This window comes from Pieris napi, chromosome 9, assembly GCF_905475465.1.
Source record: "Pieris napi chromosome 9, ilPieNapi1.2, whole genome shotgun sequence".
NCBI lineage: Eukaryota > Metazoa > Arthropoda > Insecta > Lepidoptera > Pieridae > Pieris > Pieris napi.
In genome coordinates this window covers 12,067,169-12,089,182 of record NC_062242.1, presented here as the reverse complement: position 1 = coordinate 12,089,182, position 22,014 = coordinate 12,067,169, and the positions used below count along the sequence as shown (strand labels likewise).

At 32.0% G+C, this 22,014-nt stretch overlaps 1 protein-coding gene across 3 annotated transcripts; it reads right to left on the bottom strand.

Annotated features, from left to right (window-relative positions):
• Nucleotides 1-448: 448 nt before the first annotated feature.
• On the bottom strand, nucleotides 449-20,335 carry LOC125052726. Of its 3 annotated transcripts, none has more exons than XM_047653726.1 (6): nucleotides 20,287-20,335; nucleotides 5,021-5,181; nucleotides 2,407-2,902; nucleotides 2,110-2,172; nucleotides 1,826-1,987; nucleotides 449-989 (listed from the first exon to the last, which is right to left on the bottom strand). In XM_047653726.1, the coding sequence occupies exons 1-6, from the start codon at nucleotides 20,287-20,289 to the stop codon at nucleotides 894-896; spliced, it is 981 nt and encodes a 326-aa protein (XP_047509682.1). In that variant the 5' UTR covers nucleotides 20,290-20,335; the 3' UTR covers nucleotides 449-893. The 3 variants fall into 3 exon arrangements, with proteins under 3 accessions (XP_047509682.1, XP_047509681.1, XP_047509683.1); XM_047653725.1 differs by lacking the exon at nucleotides 20,287-20,335 and adding an exon at nucleotides 13,280-13,588 and having other exon boundaries at nucleotides 5,025-5,181; XM_047653727.1 differs by lacking the exon at nucleotides 20,287-20,335 and adding an exon at nucleotides 7,523-8,120 and having other exon boundaries at nucleotides 5,025-5,181.
• Between the last annotated feature and the right edge of the window lie 1,679 nt (nucleotides 20,336-22,014).

Genomic DNA, 22,014 nt, shown 5'->3' with positions numbered 1-22,014 from the left:
TTATTCTTCCAGTCTGTTTTATATTAAACAAGCCTTTGCAACAAATTTGACTACAACGATTACGAGTACACAATTACTACGATTGGATATTATAATTCATCTTCAGATGAAATAGATTTTAACTTTTTAAGGTGATTTTGTAAGAATTAGTATTCTACGCCTAAGTATATGTACAATCAAATTTGTCGGAGACTTCCAGAGACCACCTTTGCATTGAATGGTTTGGAATATACCTTATTCGTGACAGTCAGGTTGGCTGACCAAATTTGAAATCGCAATCAAACTATACGCCATATTTCTCTATCTATTTGCTATCGCACTAAAACATTCTCGGAAATTTATCGAAGTGTTAAATTTACTAGGTTATGGCGCATACGTTATTACCTCTAAAATATTACATATACTTACCATAAATTTGTCTTAAATAATCCAAGCATACAAAAGAAAATACATCAAAATATTTTTATTTAATCCAAAATCACATTCAACTTACATATATGTCAATTGTCAAACACGGAATGTATAACATTTTCTTAATTTCAGTATAAAAGTACTCTTCCCTTCTCAATTATTTAAATACATCTCCTCTCAAAATACTGCCAATTCGTAATAAATTCTTTTCTACCTAACTTAAAACTAAACCAGAAATGCTTTTAACAATACTTGCTAAAAACTTTCGTACCAAACATACTAAATCACATACATTTCTAATACTACCTAAATATAGGAAATGAAGGCAAATATAATCGAACAATGCGGTTAATTTCCGATATTTCAATGGTAACATACTACATCCGAGAAATAACCATTGCCAAAAAGTTAAAAAATAACAATATTTGAAATTAATTTTCTATAATCTATTATTATCTATATTCACACCTATAACTACGCGATTAAATGTAAAAATTTGGTTCCATACTTTCAGACGGTTCCGTTTTAACAGATACTTGCATGTCGGTCTCTGGCTTTGATCGTTCCAAATTATACATCTGTAACAAAGTGACAATTTGACCTTTGTGAATAATTTTGTATGAGATACTTGGGTAAAATTATATTTAAATTTTTTTTTGTCTTTTTTTTTGAGAAATAAAGTCTTTAAACCTAAAATTATAGAATCACAGCTCCACCTTAAAACGGCGCCACATGCTATACAATGTTGGCGCATGATCATTACCTCCATATAAATGAATCATGATCTGTGAAATCAATGAAAGAAGGTACAAATTTATGGCTTATACCTAACCTTTTTTCTATAGTTTTTTCCCAGTTTTTTTTCTATCGATCTTTACGACTTGTATGTCGTAAAGAACCATAGGAAGTTTTGGAGCTGTTATAAGGTGGAGCCGTGATTCGACAAATTTACCAATACTAGCAGCGTTCTGTCGACCTTAGTAAGAACAGAAATCTTTCCAATATTATTGTAGTTCGCTATATCGCTATACGAATTGTATACGCTGTACAAGTTTTGAGCGTTACTGATAAAAAGTATTTGTATAGGAATACTTGTCAAAACGAATGTAAGGTTAGTAAATGAGTGATGTAGTGAGGTGAGTTTACTCCAAAACTATTTTTTTTATGTGAAAACACCGAAAGACTAATAATGGTTCAGCATACAAGTTCACACTTATAAAACCGCCCAAGTTCATTGAATTAACAATGGTAACAGATACATAAAATATGTGTCTCATCACATTTAAAATTCAATTTGGGGATTCCGTGACAAAATATATTTGCCCCATATGGGGATTTCAAAACAAAATACAAATTCCCCATATGGGGATTTCGTGATAATACAAATGCCCCATATTAGAAGACTTCAAAATACCTTCATAAACAGAGGAGTGGACAGTTGCGCGACACTTGTGGCTTTACTTAGGGAATCTTCATCTGGATGTAGGTTTACTTCAATTGGGGACACTTTCAGTTTAGGAAACGATTTGTGCTTCTTTGGACGATCTTCATCTGAATCTGATGGCGGAGGTCGGATCTGAAATGTTACAGTTTTGTTTAATAGTATTAAATTGAATATAGTGCAAATAAATAAATGAGTCATGTGTCTATTGTAACAGAATATTTAAACTAATTTTTATTTATAATTACTAGATTTACCTTCCTGGGACGGCCTGGTCCCCTCCGTTTCGGCGGAACAGGTAACGGTGACGGAGATCTTAACTGAAAATAAAAAAGATATGTTCGAATAAATTTGAAGGTCTATCTATACCTTGAAATATAGAAAACCGGCAACAAACGCATTCCTGTTTTCCTCCAGGTGTTTAATATATTTAAAATTTACAACTTATTTAATTCTACATTACTCTTTATTTCAAATAATATTGTTATAGTACCGTCAACAGAAAACAATGCAGTTTGTAAAAAAGTGGGGAAAATTAAATTTTAAACGCTTACCCTCCGTTTCCGTACAGGCCGGCTTCCATCCGCCGACCTGGTAGTCATAGACAGTGTTGACTCCGTCTTGTTACCCTCTTCCTTCAGCATTCCATTTTTGAAAAAGCTATCTTCCGCCATCTTTAACGCTTCCAGGCACTTATTGCCCTGCAACGCGAATCTTATGATCTTCAATACCTCTATTCTGCATAAGAGCCTCGTGTCGTCGTCCATTTTTTTGAATAACGGCAACAAAGAGTTCATAAACATCTTATCATCATTAAAATGATCCTCTGGGAGGATGTTGTTCCCATCATTTTTCATTTCCTGCTTTCTGTCAATGTCTAGCACAGTCTGGTTGCACTTGTCCTGTGTTTCTGGTACGTCTGGTTTGGTTTTCAGATCGAGAGGTTTGTCTATTTCTGTTTTGATGCGAATATCTTCTGGGGCCGGATGTTGGGGCGAATTTGATATTTCCGAGAACGACTCGTATTTATCTTGGGAATATCTTGGTTTTCTGAAAAAAAATTAACTTATTATTAATAAATTAAGAGACGTAAAAGTACGATTTTTTTAAGTTTATTTATGATATCTGAGTTTTATTTACCCCCTAGTGTGGTGTTAGATAAATTTTGTCACAACTCACAACCATATTTCTGTCATGAATAGTTTATTATTATTGTTATTAATTTATATTTTAACTATACTAAAACCCAAAAAAAAATCAATCCAATTTCACCATGTTAGCTAAAGTACCTATTTATTTGTCTCTCTTCACCACAGCATAAATCAAATTTGGACATACCTACTAAAAGAATGAGAAAAAAAATTAATTAATTTACTTTTAAACAAAGGAGTTAAAATGTAATTTACCGTAAAAATATATAATACTTAAAAGAAGAATTGAAACATTATTGATTTAATCTTAAACCAAAAAAGGACGTAGTTTGAATCAAGTTACACGTGATAAATGTGCGTGCTATTTTATACAGCTGGGAAATTTATTTGTGATATTAAGCGACCTATTTAAGAATTACATGGCCTCATTGTAATGTTTGTTCTATTTTTATATTTGATAAAATAAAATTAAGCGATATTAAAATAAGTCAGTTTATAATAGTCAGTTTAAACACGTATACACCACATACCGAAAATTAAAGTGGAGATAGACGGGTCATTTATTTATTTAACAATTATTTATTACTTAAAATGTCATGTGGAACATGGTTGAATGGTTGCAGCTCCTTACAAACATTATGTAAAACAAAAAACGTGGCGATTAAAAATAGGCGGAGAGTTTATTGCCAGTTCTTCACTTCCGTTCTACGCCCTTGATTTGAGAACTGGCAGTAAATGTAAAATTAGAAGCATTTCATATATATTTATTAATTGACGTTCATAAGTGTACATTGTGTTACCTATATGAATAAATGATATTTGAATATGAGAGAAAAGAAGAAAAAATAGAACAGAATCGTAACGGAGTGATACCCAGGAAAGAGAGGCAGGTAGATAAGAAGTTGGGAGGACTAAAAAAAGGTAACGGTGAGTCTTATCGGGATTTGAACCGCTAGAGAACGCCTAGATTGGAAAAATTCGTCGAAGGAGAAGATGTAAATAAATAAATAACCGTTTGCCTATAGATAATAAATATAAAATTACTTTAGGCACATTAACTTTATATTTAGTATGTAAGCTATACATCAATACATGCTTTTTATTTATATTTATCGTATTATATTTGTTGAAACTTTAAATCGTTTTCCACTTTTATTAAGATATACATGACGTATTTGTAGTAGTGATTATAGCTTAATACACAAATTGGAATATGGTCCTAAAGCCTTTAAAACTGTATAATTTAATAATGACTAAGTGAGGCGTGACTCACGGCGTATCTTCGTTATAAGGATGTAGATGGGTCAATTCGATCTCATAAATTAATATAAATATAGTTTTGACACTCGAGACCATATTGGGCTGTTGGTGTTTTAGAAAATCTATTTAATATATAATCTATTTACAATATAATATATATTTTATTTTAAGACTTATAGTTTATTATAATTATGTGGTTATTTAAATAAATACTACTATATTTAATTTTAAAAACACCTTTTTACGACGTAATTATTATAATTAAATTATTTAACTGAAGGTCTGAACGACATAAATAATAAACGGAAACAAAATCTAAATTTGATTGAATTAAATACAATTAAAAATCTATTTTATAATCATAATTAATTTGCACGAAGATGGTACAAAAGTGTTATGGTGGTAGGTACAATCTAAAGTTAGCATATTAACACATAATGGCGTGCAAATTTTTCTAAAAAGGTACAATAGAACTTACAATTACATTATGAGTTATATCATCATAGTCAATTCTTATATTATTTGTAGTGATAAAACATAACATTATTTAAATATACATATTATGGATTACGTTATCAAATTAAGATAAATTATAACGTTTCACGCAAATAATCATAAATAGAATAATACATTTTTCCAAAAGTATTACAATAAGTCGATTTTTAATAGGAAGATGTTGTGTTTTTGGAAAATGATTATAAATTATAAACCTATATTCTTAAATTTCATATTAATTAGTTTTAGCGTCATCTGTCACTTACTTGTTCTGTAAAGCTCGAAGTAGGAATGACATTTGTCTATGGTATTGGAAACGTCGGCTTCCGGGCGCACATTGTTCCGGCGGAGGGCATTTGCCCTGTCGATATGCTTTCGTATATGAATCGCGGATCGATCGCCATCTTTTTTGCACTTCTTTACCTGAAAACAATTGTGCAATATTAAAACAAAACTAGAATTAAGATAATACAATGCCAAGACCTTGGAAAGGACACATTTGGAGAAAATTTTTCCGGCATGTCGTAAAAAACGTTGGTTGGCTGGAAATGTCTGGCCGTGGAGGGTCACGGACCTTATATAAGGGGTGTTTCATTTTAAAGATATCAGCCCTCGCTCTAAACGTCGATAGTGTACTAGGCAGGTGAAATTATTCGGTATAACGTAATACTATCTTGTGTAAATAAAAGGGTACATTATCAAATTCGTGATAGAAATGATAATAATAACATATACATATATACTAATCTTTGTCGATGGTCGAATGAAAAGTTTATAGACTAAATTCGCGTATAATATTTAATGTATAGTATTCTACGGTTTCGATATTTGTAAATATGTGAGGAACATGTATACTAACTTTTTTAGTATATGTAGTAGTTTTATTCTAGGAGTACATTGTCTTCACATATAATGTTTTAACTAATGTATACAAAATATTGTAAACCTATTTTAAAAGAGTAAGTGTGGAGTTTCTTAGGGAGCGTTCAAGTATTACGTAACAAATTTTGGGGAGGGGGTATTTTTGTAAAACGTTACGCGCGGGGCGGGGAACAAATTACGCGTTATTGTTAATATTATTTCCGACTTTCCAGTACTTTACACCACATAATGGTAACTTTTAGGTATAAAGAGTTACTAAGAGGTCATGAACATTTTACTATACTTGGGTACAGATAAACGTAACGGCACGATACATGGGGGGGGGTCAATAGTCTCCCAAAAATTGCGTAATAATGCTCCCTAAAACTCACTCTTCTCCACACGAAACTACCTTTTGGAAGGGGCAACTAGAATCATCTTTATATTTTATTTGACGTTAAAATTTTAGTCATAATGCAATTTTGTTTCAGACTAAGAATGTAACAAAGAATTTAAATTTGGACCAAATTGAAAGCGGGTCGTTTTAGTTAGCACCTAGGGTAGGTGGCCTTAGTCCCGGTAGAATGCGAGAGCGACCCCAGAGCCTCTGTAACGCGGCTGTGTAGGAACTACTCGAGGTGGTTTTAGTGGGTATTGCTCACCCAGTCTCTGAATAGCAGAGATTGTGGTGTTTCGAGTCGCACATACCCTTGCAACTTTTGGGGGCAGGTGCCAAGAGGATTTCCATCTCGGATATAAAAAAAGGGCCTACCCTTTTTTTTTTTTCGAAAATATACATAACTACTGTTTATTAAATATAAACTGAAAGTAAGGACCTAACCGCTAAGCGAAAAGGTAGGAAATAAATTTGTTTTGAAATATTATTCATAACTTTTATATATTTAAGATATCATTTATATCGTATCGTTTTCATTGTATTCTTTTATCTTGTTGTGTTGTGTAACTATTAATAGGTGCAAACAAATTAATTGTATATAAACGTGTAAACGCACAACGCAACACCGGCAACGCACTCGCGAACCCTCTGGCATCGAGTGTCCATGGACGTCGATATCACTTAACATCCGGTTTGCCCCGTTCTATAGAATGAAAAAAAATTGGTAACAGAGATAGATTCTTTAAGAGATTTTTAGATTCAACAAAAATAACGAATGTATGTATATCAGTAAAAAAATAGCATATGAAATAAATGTAATGGAAATATTACAATTTATAAACACAACAGAAATATTTCGTCTCTAAGCCATGATATGAGAGATTTTAGGCTATTAAATAATGTAGCCATTTTTGGCCAAATTTAGAGTCATAAATCTCTATGTATTAAATAATTAAATTAAAAACGGAGCGACTTATTAACAAAATATAATTAACTCTTAATTTACGATTCTGAATACGATTTTTGATATTACAAACTCAAGCCAACAAACAAACAAGGTTATAATTTTCCTCAACAATTTATTAAGACTTAAAAAAACCAAATAAGAATATTAAAAATATAATTAACTTGAAATAAACAGGAAAATAATTGTATATGTTTAAATGTAAAGTTTTAATTGTGATATTAATAATTATCTCGCATGCGTAATGCGTATTACATATTATCAAAATCGATTCCACAGTTTCAACGTGAATTTATACGTTTCATTATACGGCAATGGACTTGTAATTAATGTAAAAAATAAATAAGAATAACATGTTTATTGTTTATCGGACATTTTCTGTAATTTATATTAAACAATGAACACAACGTGCACTATAAATGTGATATTCAAAACGTATTCACGGTGTTAATTTCATTATAATAGTTATTCGATAATCCTGTACAGTCCTTGAAACAAGTACTGGTTGCCATGTTTGAAAAATGCCGTGTAAAAATACCTACCCATTGGTGAGAGGCGACCTCAAATTCCCACTCTGCTGGTTTTATCACAAATATAATACAATTTATTAATAACAATTTACATTTAACTACATAAATTATAATGAGCAAAAAGTAAATGGTAGCTTAGCGTTGCTGTCAAAATCTTTTATTTTCAACACAGAAACTCGTTTCATTCGCAAAAAAACTTTTATAGTTGGAACAATAGATAATAATTATACTTATTATGATAATAAGTGTTATTACAGATAATAAATTCAAACTTATTCGAAATCCTTAAACAACCAAACAGACTAAACACGTCCTAAAATAATTTGTAATAAAAGAAAACGTAATGAGGTCAAATACAATCTTTGTTTTAAATTACGAACGCGAACGATAAAATTCAAATACTAATTGATTTTAAAATGAACTAAAATTAAAAATGCATCACTCAAACCACAGAGAAAATAGTTTATGAGTTTTTTGAAAATAGAACACTAAACACCACAGATTTTATTTATGGCCTACAATTGCACTAAAATATATACCAAATAACGATATTGTATACTCTACGTGACTAACAAGCGACTCGAGGCGCGGTTGACGCGCGAATGAGAGGCTTCACATTTCCCCTATAGCGCGCATTTCTAGGTATTAAATACTGAGTTATTAATAGATATTATATTGGCTCTAGAAGAAATGTTATTACTTCATTGAATTAATTTAACAGTTATTTCATTTGTCTTTTAATATTGATTAATAAACTTCATCTATGTTAACACGCTAAAAGGCAGAGAAGAAAATCTAATAAATCTATACTGGAAAATCTACTTTACAAACAGTTTGGGTTACGTTTTAAACGCTTTTTTTATTTTAATTACTGGATGACATGTTTTAAGATTTTGTTTCGCAACCAATAGTTTTTACATATTATAAATAAAGCATATAATATATGGTATACTTCTAGGTATATGATTTATTTATAAACGTGATTATATTATATTAGGTCGCATGACGAAATAGCTTTAATATCAAAGTTTCGCCATTAACAAAAGAAATAATTTTATTCTACCGTTTTTGTAAGAGATTGTTCTAGAAACGGGATTATTATTTTACGATAGTTGTTTTAGTTTTTTCTGTAATATAAGCACTTTTTTAATTTAAAATACAATTAGATTTTAACAATGAATGGTTTGGAGTTGGCAGGTGTCACTGGCCAGTATAAAACAGATGCTGACAATAGCTAATACAGATACAAAATATTTCAACTAAGTATATTAGGGTTAATTCAAACCGTTTATCACCTGCATAGTGTTCTACTGATAATGTATACTGTAAGTTTTTTTTCCATAATGTATAAATTATGCGATGTATAAAGGATAGAATATAAAAATAATTGCACTCTTAACTGAAGCACTCTTTCTGTCAAATTGTGTTTACTGTGTGATGGAAAGAGACAGATGAGTATTTAAAAATTACGACTAATCTAGTTTTGGGGTTTTCAAGCGTGATTGGACTTATTGCGTTCTGTTTCCCATTGTTCACAGTTGCCAGAGTCTATTTCGTTATTTTAATGAGGTAAGGAAGATACACGATCGCTCTAAGCAAGACTGCATTAAAAAAAAATAGCTTGGGGAAAAAAGTAGAATCCATTATACCATTGCGAGCTCCGTAGAATTTTACCACAAATTAATTAACAATGAAATGAAAACAATAGTTGACCGTTACTTTAGTAACCTGAGTATATACAGTAAATGAGAGAGATGACTATATTTCTCTGTACGCTGACGCAGCAAGTAGTCGAGTTACAGTTTAATAAGAATAAAAGCTTAGTAAATGTAACGAAGTCACATCCCGCCTAATGCTTATAATTTTCAAACTACGAATTCTAGTTTTTGTCATAGACAAGAGTGTCAAGAGGCATCATACACAATAATCTTCTACATAGACAAAAACAAAATCGATTCCCACCGGTTAGATTTGTACGGTTAGATGCGCTGTAGTTTTAAGATTCTATGTTTGATAAGTATAGGATTAAAACAAATATAACTATCAAAATTGTTGTCATTTGTTTAAAACAAATATAATGTTAAAATTCCTTTAGGAATGTACGAATTATATTTTACCAAACTTACAGAAAAGATATCTTAATTTTAATTACCAAATGAAGCGTATTGTCTAGCTTCAATGACCCTGTGGTAATAGAGTGAAAGCATATTTTGTCGTTTTATAATCTGTATCTAATTATTTATCTGTTACCACAAATCTTGTTTTCATAAATCTTGTTTTTTTAAATCCTTTAAACACAAGCTGTTACCAAGGAAATAATGAATATCTACCGAAGAGGAACTAAACATATTCAGTCTGCAAGTGTTAAGTGTACTCATTTTAATTAAGTTAATCTATAACGCTCACGTCAAATACGGTACTAATAACGTATAATGCACGTGTCTCCTGCAACCGCCACATAAGCCTAATCACTAATGTTAATCTATAGCTTACATAAGGAATGGTCAATAGCCAAAGCGGTTGGTATTGCTTTGAGGGCCACGATAGATTCAGCACCAGTTCGAGGAAGAAGTATTAGGAAGTCAGGTATAAGAGAAATGAATGTATGTAATGTATGTATGAATGAATCGGTGACTCATTCGACTTGAGTATAATTATGTAGAGTGGCAACCCAAAGTGCATGTTATTAGAAACAAAACGCACAATCCAAGTTTTTAAGGGTTTACAGAACGAAGACTTTATTGCTTTTTAAAACTATTTGGATTATCATTAACTCGCTTCAGTTAAAACCATAATAAAATGCACTAGGGAAATACCAATACTATGAATACCTAAATATCTTATCGCTCTAGTGACGAATTGATTACCGAATTTCCGTAAGATTTAAATCAGGTTTTGTGGACTGGCTTCGTAAACAAAGAATATCTTCAACCCACAAGCAATTGACTCGAAACTTGCAGCCCTAATTACGAGATTGCCCTTTAAATCGATAAAATGTTATACGTATTACATAGAATATTGTATATTGTGGTTTTCCATATGAATATGTAATAACGTGAGCGTGGTGAGGAATGGGATACCAATTACCAAATTCATAGCAATAACCACATAACATAACATTATATCTCTGACAAAAGAAAATAATTGATAATGAACAATAAATTAATGAAGTATTACTCAATAAATTATATTTTGAATTGTAATCCACTTTAATAGTTACTACCACTCTATATAAGGTCAGTTACCTTGGATTTTATAAAAAAAACCTAACCAGTTTAGTTTTTAGCGTATGATCAATTAAATAAAAATGTATGTAAAACGCCGCCATTTTGTCATCACAAGTTTGCACGTCGCGTCTAATTCATGCACACAGCGCGGAGCGGATTGACGCGCGGATATCAATCCTCTACAAGTCTACAGTCTATACCTACTCTATAAATTCTAGAAAAACAAATATGTACGGAAAAAATAATACTTATTTAATTTTGAAAATGTTTATGTAAATACAAAGTTAATAAAATATATATTACTTAGCTTAAGCGTAAGCAATAGGTTTTTTAATTTATAATTAATTAGCACGCATTAATTAATAAAATAATTAATTAAAAACCACATTTTAAGCCAAAAGATCGCTATTAACAAAAAATACTTGCGTATTAATAAAAATCTCAAATTTTATCATTAGATTAGATATAGTTTGATACCACAAAATATAATACAAATCGTATTATGGTAAAACGTCTAAATTGAAACAGCGCTATCATTGAATTACTTACAAGGCCGCAACACCTCCATAAAGCAACTTCAAGTTTTAACGAAGTTCATACGGAAAATATGTACAATGCTCGTTTTCGGTACTACCATTAAAATATAATAAATATAAATAATCAATGGTTGTTGAACACTTAAACATGATATCGGGACGGTGCGGCCCCTTGCGATTGAGTCACGAATGCCGCATATACACCAATACATTAACTCATGTAAAATAGACCGTATTATTTCAATGTTTGAAATACATTGCTGCGCGCGTTCTCCAAATATTCTCCGCAAACTCTTAAAAACCTGCAATGGTTGGTTATATTGTTATAGTTTGCTTGGGGCCGTACATTGGTTGACATGACTTTAGTAGTTTTTTGTTTAGAATTCATAGTGATATGAAAATAGCGACTTATGTTGCTAAGCTATTGGTTTGCATTGTTCAAAACACTACAGATATTATTATTCGTAAATTACAGAACATAAACGCTTGTCTGATTTTTTTGTTGATTCAGTCAGTTACGCAACACCCAACAAGAATTTAAAGTTTATGCATGTTCTCAAGTATTTATGAATTATATAAATAATGCGTAAATTTTATGGCGTTTATTAAAGAGATACTTTTTAATACGATCGATAGAACATCTAATATTATTCCGCATTTGTAAAGACCTAAATCTAATTAGATGTTAAGTACATATTTGTTTTAAAAATATTGTGCAATTTTTTGGTATTTAAAAACTATGTATGTATAAAAAAGTATATAATGTATAAGTAAACAAAATTGACCGCTAATAATTTTACAGTGTTACATAATAGGTAAAATATCTAAGTTGGCAAGAAAACATGATAATTAAAATATCATAGATAACAAAGATTTGCATATTTCAGAGTCAGGCACTCTTCGTACAGCATTAAAAAGTAAAAACTGACAATTACAAATTCCAATTTCAAATTAAATACAAGATCACGTCAAGAGAAGGCTAAAAAGTAAAAACGAAACAAAAAATATGACGCAAGAACAGATTAGCCACTTTGGAGAAATCTGTGGAAACCGCGAAATCTGATTCATATTTCAAATTCTATTTTCAAAATCTACTTCACACTCCACAGAACAAATTAATATTTTAATAAAACCTTTTTAGTACTTATATTAAAAGCGTCTCCTTTAGACGCTTTCATTTACCACATTTTTTTTTGTTTCCATATAAAGATTTAATAGACTTCAATACTATTTTTTTCAGGAGTTTAAATATATAAAAAATAAACAGACTTAAAAATCTTATATCGTTTATATAACAATCACATCCTTCCACAAATAAAAAAAAAATGTTAGCCGATTATAAATAGTAATTTTAAAATCAATTGTGTAAAAAAATCCATTTAAACATTTACCTACTCGAGCCCACGCACGTATAATGCAATCTTTTAATAACCTAACAGGTAATTCATGTGAATTCATTTTAATTTATTTTATTGCTACGCCATTTTCTTGAGCGTCTTTGTATAAGGATAAAATTGAATTTCCTTTTTTATCCGTACAGAAAATCAAGTTTAATAATCAGATGCGTAATTATAATCGTTTAAATTTAAATTTGAATTTTCTAACATTACCAAAATTAATGAACAAATAATTAATTTAATAAAAGCGATAAACTAGTCAAATTACTGCAAGATGACGCCCTACCGCAAGATAGCGACCATATTGTTATGTATGTTACTTATCGCCCGATAAACAACTTATGGGCTGTCAGTACAAAAATAGGTGCAGCAAAAATTACGCAAGCAATATTTAGAATTTATACAACAAAATGGCGGCCATTAAAAAATTTCGTAAAGTGCAAACACTCCGGTTTACACGTTAATTCGAATCTACGTTTCGAAAGCATTGAACAAAGAGCACGCAGCGCGAACGCGACAATTGCAAGCCGACCGGTTGATGTAGACGTGTATAGCCGCACGCGCTTCCAACTAACGCATACATCCTCAAATACACTAGATAGCACATACCGGCCGCTAGCTTCTCTATCTCCGGCAGCGTAGACCAACCCGGCACGACAGTGTCGCAAACTTCCTCCCAGCACCGCAATTTTTCAGCTCTATCCCCATAATTCGAGTGATTCGTGTCGAATAGACAAGGCCGTTTTTGCACTTCGGAAACGATAGAGCAACTTTTTATGCCCCCATCCCCGTCCTTCGTCCGGACCATTTTAAAAAAATATTAATTTTAAATTTCGAACTCGTTTGATTTAGTTGCGTCAGTCGCGATGTGTATTGCACGCGATACGAGCGTCCAAATGCCCGCGTGAAACTGGCGGCCGCCTTGAGAACCGACAACGTCGAGTCGCAACACGGCGCAACGGGCAAAATGGCTGCTTTGTATGCCTTATTATAGGTTTTTAAACTATCATTGATATTTACAACTAATAACTAATTAGCAAAATGCAAACACACCTTAATTACGTAAATTTTTTATCAAAAACATCATAATTAATAGGAAACATTAAATAATTAGGAATACATTGTTATCGACTCCCATTGAGTCATTCGTAACATACGCGTGTAAGTACATATAGTAATAACTTTGATTTAGTTGAAAACTTGTAATTTGTACTGTTTGATGAGATTACATAACAGTCTTGTCGAGTTATGAATTGTAATAAAATCTAAACGATACCTCCTATTTATAATATAATATTAATTACGTAAAAAAAAGAATTGTATTCGTAATTATTATGCTAGGGCTATTTTATTTTTAGAACAATTAAATTAGCATGGATTTTGTAATATTCTATTTATTGTGAATTGCATTTTAATTTTATTAATCGACATTTTGTCGAACATTCAAAGTAAAAATGAGTCAACTAAGTACGCACTAACAATATGTTTCACAAGCTTGATATAAATGCAATATTAACCTTATAATATTACGTCATTTAAAACTCACGGGAGGCTTTTACCCGCTGGGTATTATAGACAAAATAATATTATTTATGAATGCCTTGTAACGTATTTTTGTATTATATACTAGCTGCCCTCGCGAACCTCCTAACCTTTCGCCTTAATATGACTTTACTGCCTATTTTTTAAGTAGCTTCATACCAACATATGGACCATTTTGGTTTGCTACTTTCAGGTAATTCCGTGCACATTTTTCAATTTTTGAATCCATAAAAACCTTTATCAGAGTTCAAGGAATAAGTTCGAGTTTTGGGTTAGCAACATAGTTTGCGATTCCTTTTTTATTTATATAGATTTAAAATAATTTAATATACAGGTTTGGCTGCAAAAAGGTTTTACCGATATTAACAAACACCAATATCAAACAAATTATCTTAAATAATAATTCAGTGATAGAGCAATGATGGCTTAGTGTTTTAGGAGGTCATAAATGTTTACAGTTTTAATAATTGTAAACATTTATGAGTTATGACCTCTTTAGGTTAGGTTAACCTATTCTGTGACAGTCTAGTCTAAGTTTAATTTAAACTACGTCAAACTGTAAGTGCATAACTCGTAGATCGTTGGGCCTAACATTGGTAGCGCCAGAAGATAATCCACTCCTTATACGGAAATTGTATTAGTTTTTACAACAAAGTCCCAAGCGAAATTAGAGAATTATCACTGAATAAATTATCATAAAAAAAGCTCTCGTTAAGCGTAAATTAATCAATAAACCTTTTTATGAATTTGACGAATATTTAAATGATTAACAATAAACCCTAATTATTGGAATTGAATATGGTAAAATACAAAAATAATTAAAATAAATTAGTGGCGCTACAACCTTTTTAGGCCTGAGTCTCAGATTTCTGTATCTGTATCATGATCATATTTTGTCAATCTAATAGGCAAGTAGGTGATCAGCCACTTCTGCCTGACGTCGACTTTTTGGGACTAAGGTAAGCCGGTTTCTTCACCGTTCGAGCAAATGTTAGATGCGCACATAGAAAGAAAGTCCATTGGCGCACAGCCGGGGTCGAACCTAAGACCTCAAGGATGTAAGTAGCACGCCACTAGGCGAACACTACTCGTTAAAATACATTTAATATAATTATCACGTCGATATATTTGGGGTATCCCCAATAAAAACTAATTATAAATAATTTATATAAGAGATTCAATTGTCATCTGTGGGAAATAGTGAAGCGATTTTAAAAACGCTCGCACCGTTTGTGAATGACCGCGTGTAAGTAAATATACATTAATTTCTTTTGTATAAAAACAAAACTATAGATATTTTCACAATGCATTTAGTTATCTGGTTGCGCAAAGACAATATTCAGTCCTAGATTTTTCAAAGGGGCTCTATGACCCCCATGTCATGTGATACATTTACGAACAAATACAGCAGTACTGGCTTGGCGTGCGACTCTTCCCTAAGATCGTATAATTAACGTGCGCATTTAAAACTCGCTCGTACAGGAAGGAAGTACAAGTGAGGAAACCGGCCATAGATCCAAAAGTTCGATGTGAAAAATATTCTAGCGCCACTGGTTGTTTTTTTTTTTTTTTTAAAGAAGACAATTCACACCAATTGACCGAGTCCCATGCTAAGCTGGTGAAGCTTGTGTTATGGGTACGGATATACATACATATTATAGATAGATAGACATATAAATACAGATTTAAACACCCAAGACCTAAACACAACACCAAATGCTCATCACATCGATGTTCGTCTTAGCCGGGGATCCATGGATTCGCAGTCAGGGGTACTAACCACTAGACCAATGAGTCGTCAAACGTTTATGAACAAACAAAGACGTAAGATATTTATTCCAGTAGTAAGAAGTGTTTTATTCTTATCATCTTAAATTATCGTCTGAGTCTGTTATGGTAAACTTTGGTACAGAAACAGTACTACATTTTATTCCCATTCGTGAAATATATCTAATATATAAAATTCTCGTGTCGCGGTGTTTGTGGTTAAACTCCTCCGAAACGGCTTGCCCGATTCTCATGAAATTTTGTGTGCATATTGGGTAGGTCTGAGAATTGGACAACATCTATTTTTCATCCCCCTAAATGTTAAGGGTAGTCCACCCCTAAATTTTTTTTCTTTAATTTGTAGATAATTTTTTTATGATACAGCATTAAAAAATACATTTTCCCCCCTCTACGATCAACCCCTATTTTTTATTATAAATACATGATATACATGGCAAAACGACGTTTGCCGGATCAGCTAGTTCCCTATAAATACGAACGAAACTTGTGATCATATACCATAGAGATTCATCCTGTCAAAAGCGTCAGGCAAAATTTTATTGGAAATTTGAATTATCGTGAATTGTGATTTCGTAATTCTTGCTTTATGTAGATACGTAATTTTTTTTAAATAATTTCTTACTAAGATACTTCTTTGTCATTTTCACGAGTTGAGACTAACACTGCTCTATCAAAGAATACAGGTACATGAAAAAAACACTAATTAACAATTATTATAATAACTGTAAAAAGATTATAATGACCTTGATACTTTATATATTGTTATTTGCAACGTCCAATTAGTTACCGACTCTTTATAAGTTCTCTGTAATGTCTTTATGATTATTAAATAATATTTAATTCAATAAAGCAGAGCAGTGTTGGCCGGCTTCAGCGTGCGACTCTCATCCGTAAGGTCGTAGGTTCAAACCCCGGCTGTGCCTACCTAACCTACCTACATAACCTATGTACTTTCTATGTGCGCATTTAACATTCGAACGGTGAAAGAAAACACTGAAAGGAAACCAGCTTGCCTTAGACACCAAAAACGACGGCGTGTGTCGGGCACAGGAGGCAAATCACCTACTTGCCTATTAGATTAACAAATGATCATAAAACAGATATAGAAATCTGAGGCCCAGATTTAATAAGTTTGTAGCGCCTCTGAAGAAATTTAGTTTCACGTAATCCATTTAATTAATAAAACTAATTTTATTTAAAAAAACCGGCATTTTTCCACCAGCTCTTCTACAGGCATTTATAATAATTTATTATACTCCTATATACTGAAATATACTAGACGTAAGGAAGAGAGGAAGTAAAGGACGTTGGAACGACGACACAGAAGCAACGGTGGAAGTGGACTGGTTAAAAAGATGGTCCAGTAAGTTGGCAGAATGGTGTTCTTTACGAAAAGCGTGGAAGAGTACCACATAAGCGATGGAACGCACAAACATGATGGATAATTTATGACGGAACGTGGCGGGCAATGAAAGCGAATGAAGAAGAGTGGGGGAGGCTTTTACACTTGGCAAGCGGAAAATATTTTATAATACAAATAAAATTAGTTATATGTAAGTAATTTTGTAATTATTATAACATAACTAGCTGACCCGCCAAACGTTGTTTTGCCATGTATATCATTTATAATAAAAAATAAGGGTTGATCGTAGAAAGGTGAAAATTGAGGATTGTATGTATTTTTGTATGTTGTATCATAAAAAAATAATTGAAATTAAAAATTTTGTCTAAAAAAAAAATTAAATTTAGGGGTGGACTACCCCTAACATTTAGGGGGATGAAAAATAGATGTTGGCCGATTCTCATAGATACCGGTTAAGCACAAAAAATTTCATCAAAATCGGTCAAGCCGTTTCGGAGGAGTATAGCAACGAAAACTGTGACACGAGAATTTTATATATTAGATTTATATATCGCGCCCTATGAATTTAAAAAGATTATTCCCAGTGGACTTGCAACTTAAATACCTTAATTTTTTGTCATTAAATCTTAATATATATAAATTACGCGTCACGTTGTTTGTCCGCTATGGACCCCTAAACTACTTAACCGATTTCAATCAAATTTGCACACCGTGTACAGTTTGATCTAACTTAAAAGATAGGATAGCGTACATATATATAATTCTACTGTACAAGTGTATGTCACTGGACTCCTATTAAACGGCTGGACCGATTTTAATGTTTTTCTGTATGCGTTTGGGTGGAGCCCTGGTTGGTTTGCAGTCGGTACTTTCATACTTTGTTTAATATCCTAATCGCTTTAAATATTATGCAGGACAACGTCTGTGGGGTGCGCTAGTTTAATATAGATTTACTGTATGTAATAGTTAATATTTAGTAAACCAGCACTGAAGATGCTTCTAAAATGCTGTGTACAGATGTCATTGGACTCCAGGTTTACAAATGTTGTTTAGTGTGTAATAACTGTATGTATTTAATCAATCTGTTTTCTGTTTCTGTACCAAAAATGTAAAAATAAAAAAAATAAAAAAAAATATCGCACCCCAAGTAATAATAGTTTAAACTTTAAACTTTAAAGATTTTGATTTATCGTCACGTATTTGATGTCGCAAATGTTTATTAAAACCTAAATATAACCATCATACCACATACAGTATTTATAATTAAAAATGAATTATATATATGTATAATTAAAATTAAATACATAGTAATAATTAAAAATGAATAAACAGAAAATTAAAACAAATTTAAAAAGTTTGGTCCTTGTGGCAGTGTACCTTATATGTATTTAGGGTTGCCTGGAAGAAACCGCTTGTTGGCGATAACGCCGCCCATTGACTTATAACTTATGTAACCTGCTTTTTTTATTTTTTTATATGTATTTTTTGTATAAGGTAATAAAGTGTAAATAAATACCTTTAACGATGGCAGCATTTCCTCACTGAATTGCGTTAAACCTATAAAAACATTAGTGATAAGTAATTGTTTTAATCAGACGAATTCGTAATACCAGGACTTTTATGGGGCAAGATCCCCACCAGACCATTACACACCTATTCTTGAAATATAATGTATATTAATTACAATCAAAATTATAAAATTTTATTAATAAACAACACTAGTTATTATAAAATCACAATTGTATGCCAGTCAGAGTACAATTACGAAGTCCTATTTAGTTCCTAAACCAGCATTTCTTAGGACATACAGAGAAATGAAAAGCGTTTATTATTGATTGGAGATACAACTATAAAATGAATTGTATCCATTAATAGGTTTTGTAATATTTAAATTACTATGGCGAAGTTGAAAAGATCTGGTCTAGAAATGATATATACGTCGAATTGATTTGCATTAATATACCCACCTATAAAGCACATTCACTAAACGCTTTAAACTGTTTATAACTGTTTTTTTTTCTATACCAACAATAATACAGTGTAAAATAAAAGAAAGTGTGGGAGCTGAGAATGCAATGAAATTTTATTATTTATTTTAAAATCTTTACTCCTAATGAGGTATTTTGGTTCTGGTTTATTATTTCTAGAGGTCATTTCCAGTTCTTCTCGTTCGTTCTACGCTTGATTTCAGAACTGGCAGTAAATGTAAAATTAGAAGTATTTCTTTATTGACGTTCATAAGTGCACATTGTGTTACCTATATGAATAAATGATTTTGAATTTGTTACACGTTATTCAGCTTTTTTGTTGATTGTTTAATCACTTCTTGTACTTTACCCTTAGTTGGTTTTTTTTTAATTTTTCCATACTAGGCTTGCCTGGAAGAAACCGCCCGTTGACTTAAAGCTTATGTAACCTTTTTTAATATGTATTAAGGTAATGAAACGTAAATAAATAAATATTTTTTTGTACCAGACATTTTGTGGATATCTTAAAGGCAGCATATTGTAGAATCTTGGCATATATGTAAAACTTTGTAAGAAAAAAGGGAAAACTCTTTAAGCTAAATTTAAGTTTTTTTTTAGAATAAAATCATATCAATTACTTAGAATATGATGTAAAAATGTAATCAACCTAAAGTTGTTACTGAAAATAACCTGGCTAAAAACAGTCGATTCTTAAAAAAAATCCTTTTAATAATTCATTTTTATATGACTTCTTGCTTATACATATACCTCTGAAACGGCTCGGACGACTTTAAAGAAAATATATTATGTAGTTTTGGATTTTTTCAATGATTTGGCGCTAAAATATATATTAATAATTGTCACCCTTCTATTACCAATGGCAAATTTTAATAGCGGTATTAGTACTGTACTAGTCGTTATATGGTAAAAATCGCTAGTTGGTATATAGTACTTACCATTTTGTGATGTCTATTTCCCCGTCACTCGTTGTGTTTCATAAGACTGCTCCGTTTTGGAAACCTACAATTATTGTTCAATTGAAATTACAAGAACCACACTACACTGTTAGAGGCGTGTTGGCCTAGTGGCTTAAGCGTGCGACTCTCATCCCTGAGGTTGTAGGTTCGATCTCCGGCATTTGCACCAAGGGACTTTCTTTCTATGGGCGAATTTAACATTAGCTCGAACAGTCAAGGACAGCATGGTGAATAAACCGGTTTGCCTCAGACCAAAAATGCGGCGGCGCGTGTCAGGCACAGGAGACTGATCACCTACTGAGTGTCTATTAGATTAACAACAGATACAGAAATCTGAGACAGACCTAATAATGGTTGTAGCGCCATTAAGCGAAGTACTTTTATACAAAGTTCTGATGTTCTGATATCATGATGATGGACCTAAAATCAGAAGCTAATTTTATGTTAAGGCCTGCAGGAACACACTCTCAATTTTAAAAATAATAGTCTAGGTTCTATATTTGAAAATCCGTCACATCTTTGTGTGATAAGTCTAATAAGCTATTTATTAAAAAAAAAACAAAAATAAGTAATTCATAAACAGTACACATTTTGTTACATACAATAATACTGAACGTAGAATAATCATTCATCACTAATGCTGCCAGCCTCTATAAAAAGACACAAACGCGAAATTTGTCGTTGAGTTTGACCAATTATTAATTAGTATCAAGGAAATGCACTCTTACTGGCAATATGAAAAAAGGAGGGAAAATATTGAATTTTTATTACGTACCGTTCCATACATTTGCAAATGAATTCCCTGTTTTTACTAACGAACTTCACGTGGGTGAACATAGTCGACTTCCGCAGAAAGCTTTTGTGGCAAACGTCTCACTCGTGTGTGCGTATATGATTGAAGGTGCGCGGAGAGACTAAAATATTTTTTTAATGTTAAATTTGTAATAGGAGGCAAACGGGCAGGAGGCTCACCTGATGTTAAGTGATACCGCCGCCCATGGACACTCACAATGGCAGAAGGCTCGCAAGTGCGTTGCCGGCCTTTCAAGAATTGGTACGCTCTTTTCTTGAAGGACCCTAAGTCGAATTGGTTTGGAAATACTTCTGTGGGCAGCTGGTTCCACATAGAGGTGGTGCGCGGCAAAAACTGCCTTAGAAAACGCTCTGTTGTGGTGATACGGATGGTATTTTGTATTTTGCCTTGACGTCCGATGATGAAACTCGGCTGCAGGTATTAGACCGAACAACTCCCCTGAACACTCTCCATGGTAAATGCGGTAGAAGATGCAGAGAGATCCCACATCCCTACGCAACGTTAAATTTAATTAATTTTGTTAACAGGAACACTGAACAGGTTTATATGTAATAAAACGTTTAAATATGTTCTAGAATGCTCTTAGTTAATTAAAGCGATAGTTCAATAAAAAACAAGCTGGGAGCTTTCAAAGATCTAACCATCACGGGACGCCTGGCAGATGTGAAACATCGACATTATTTTGTAAAAGTAATATGCAGAAAAGAACAGATTGTGATAGGAACTAAATATGTCATAATGATCAAATAAAATATTACGATCTTTTTTTCAGATAACGATGACTATTTATTGAATGAAAATTTATTTTCATTGAATACAAAAATTTACGAATTAATTTCAAATCGTAACTACTAAATTCATTTAATCAGTGACTTCGAAATACACACACCGTA

What these genes read in the sequence shown, in the direction of transcription:
- LOC125052726 (XM_047653725.1), bottom strand. Translation starts at nt 13,478, where the DNA reads ATGGTCCGGACGAAGGACGGGGATGGGGGCATAAAAAGTTGCTCTATC. An exon ending in GGCCTGTACGGAAACGGAGG is followed by an intron (nt 2,173 to 2,406) that starts GTAAGCGTTTAA and finishes TTTTATTTTCAG; the next exon opens with TTAAGATCTCCGTCACCGTT. An exon ending in CCACTCCTCTGTTTATGAAG is followed by an intron (nt 990 to 1,825) that starts GTATTTTGAAGT and finishes ACTTTGTTACAG; the next exon opens with ATGTATAATTTGGAACGATC.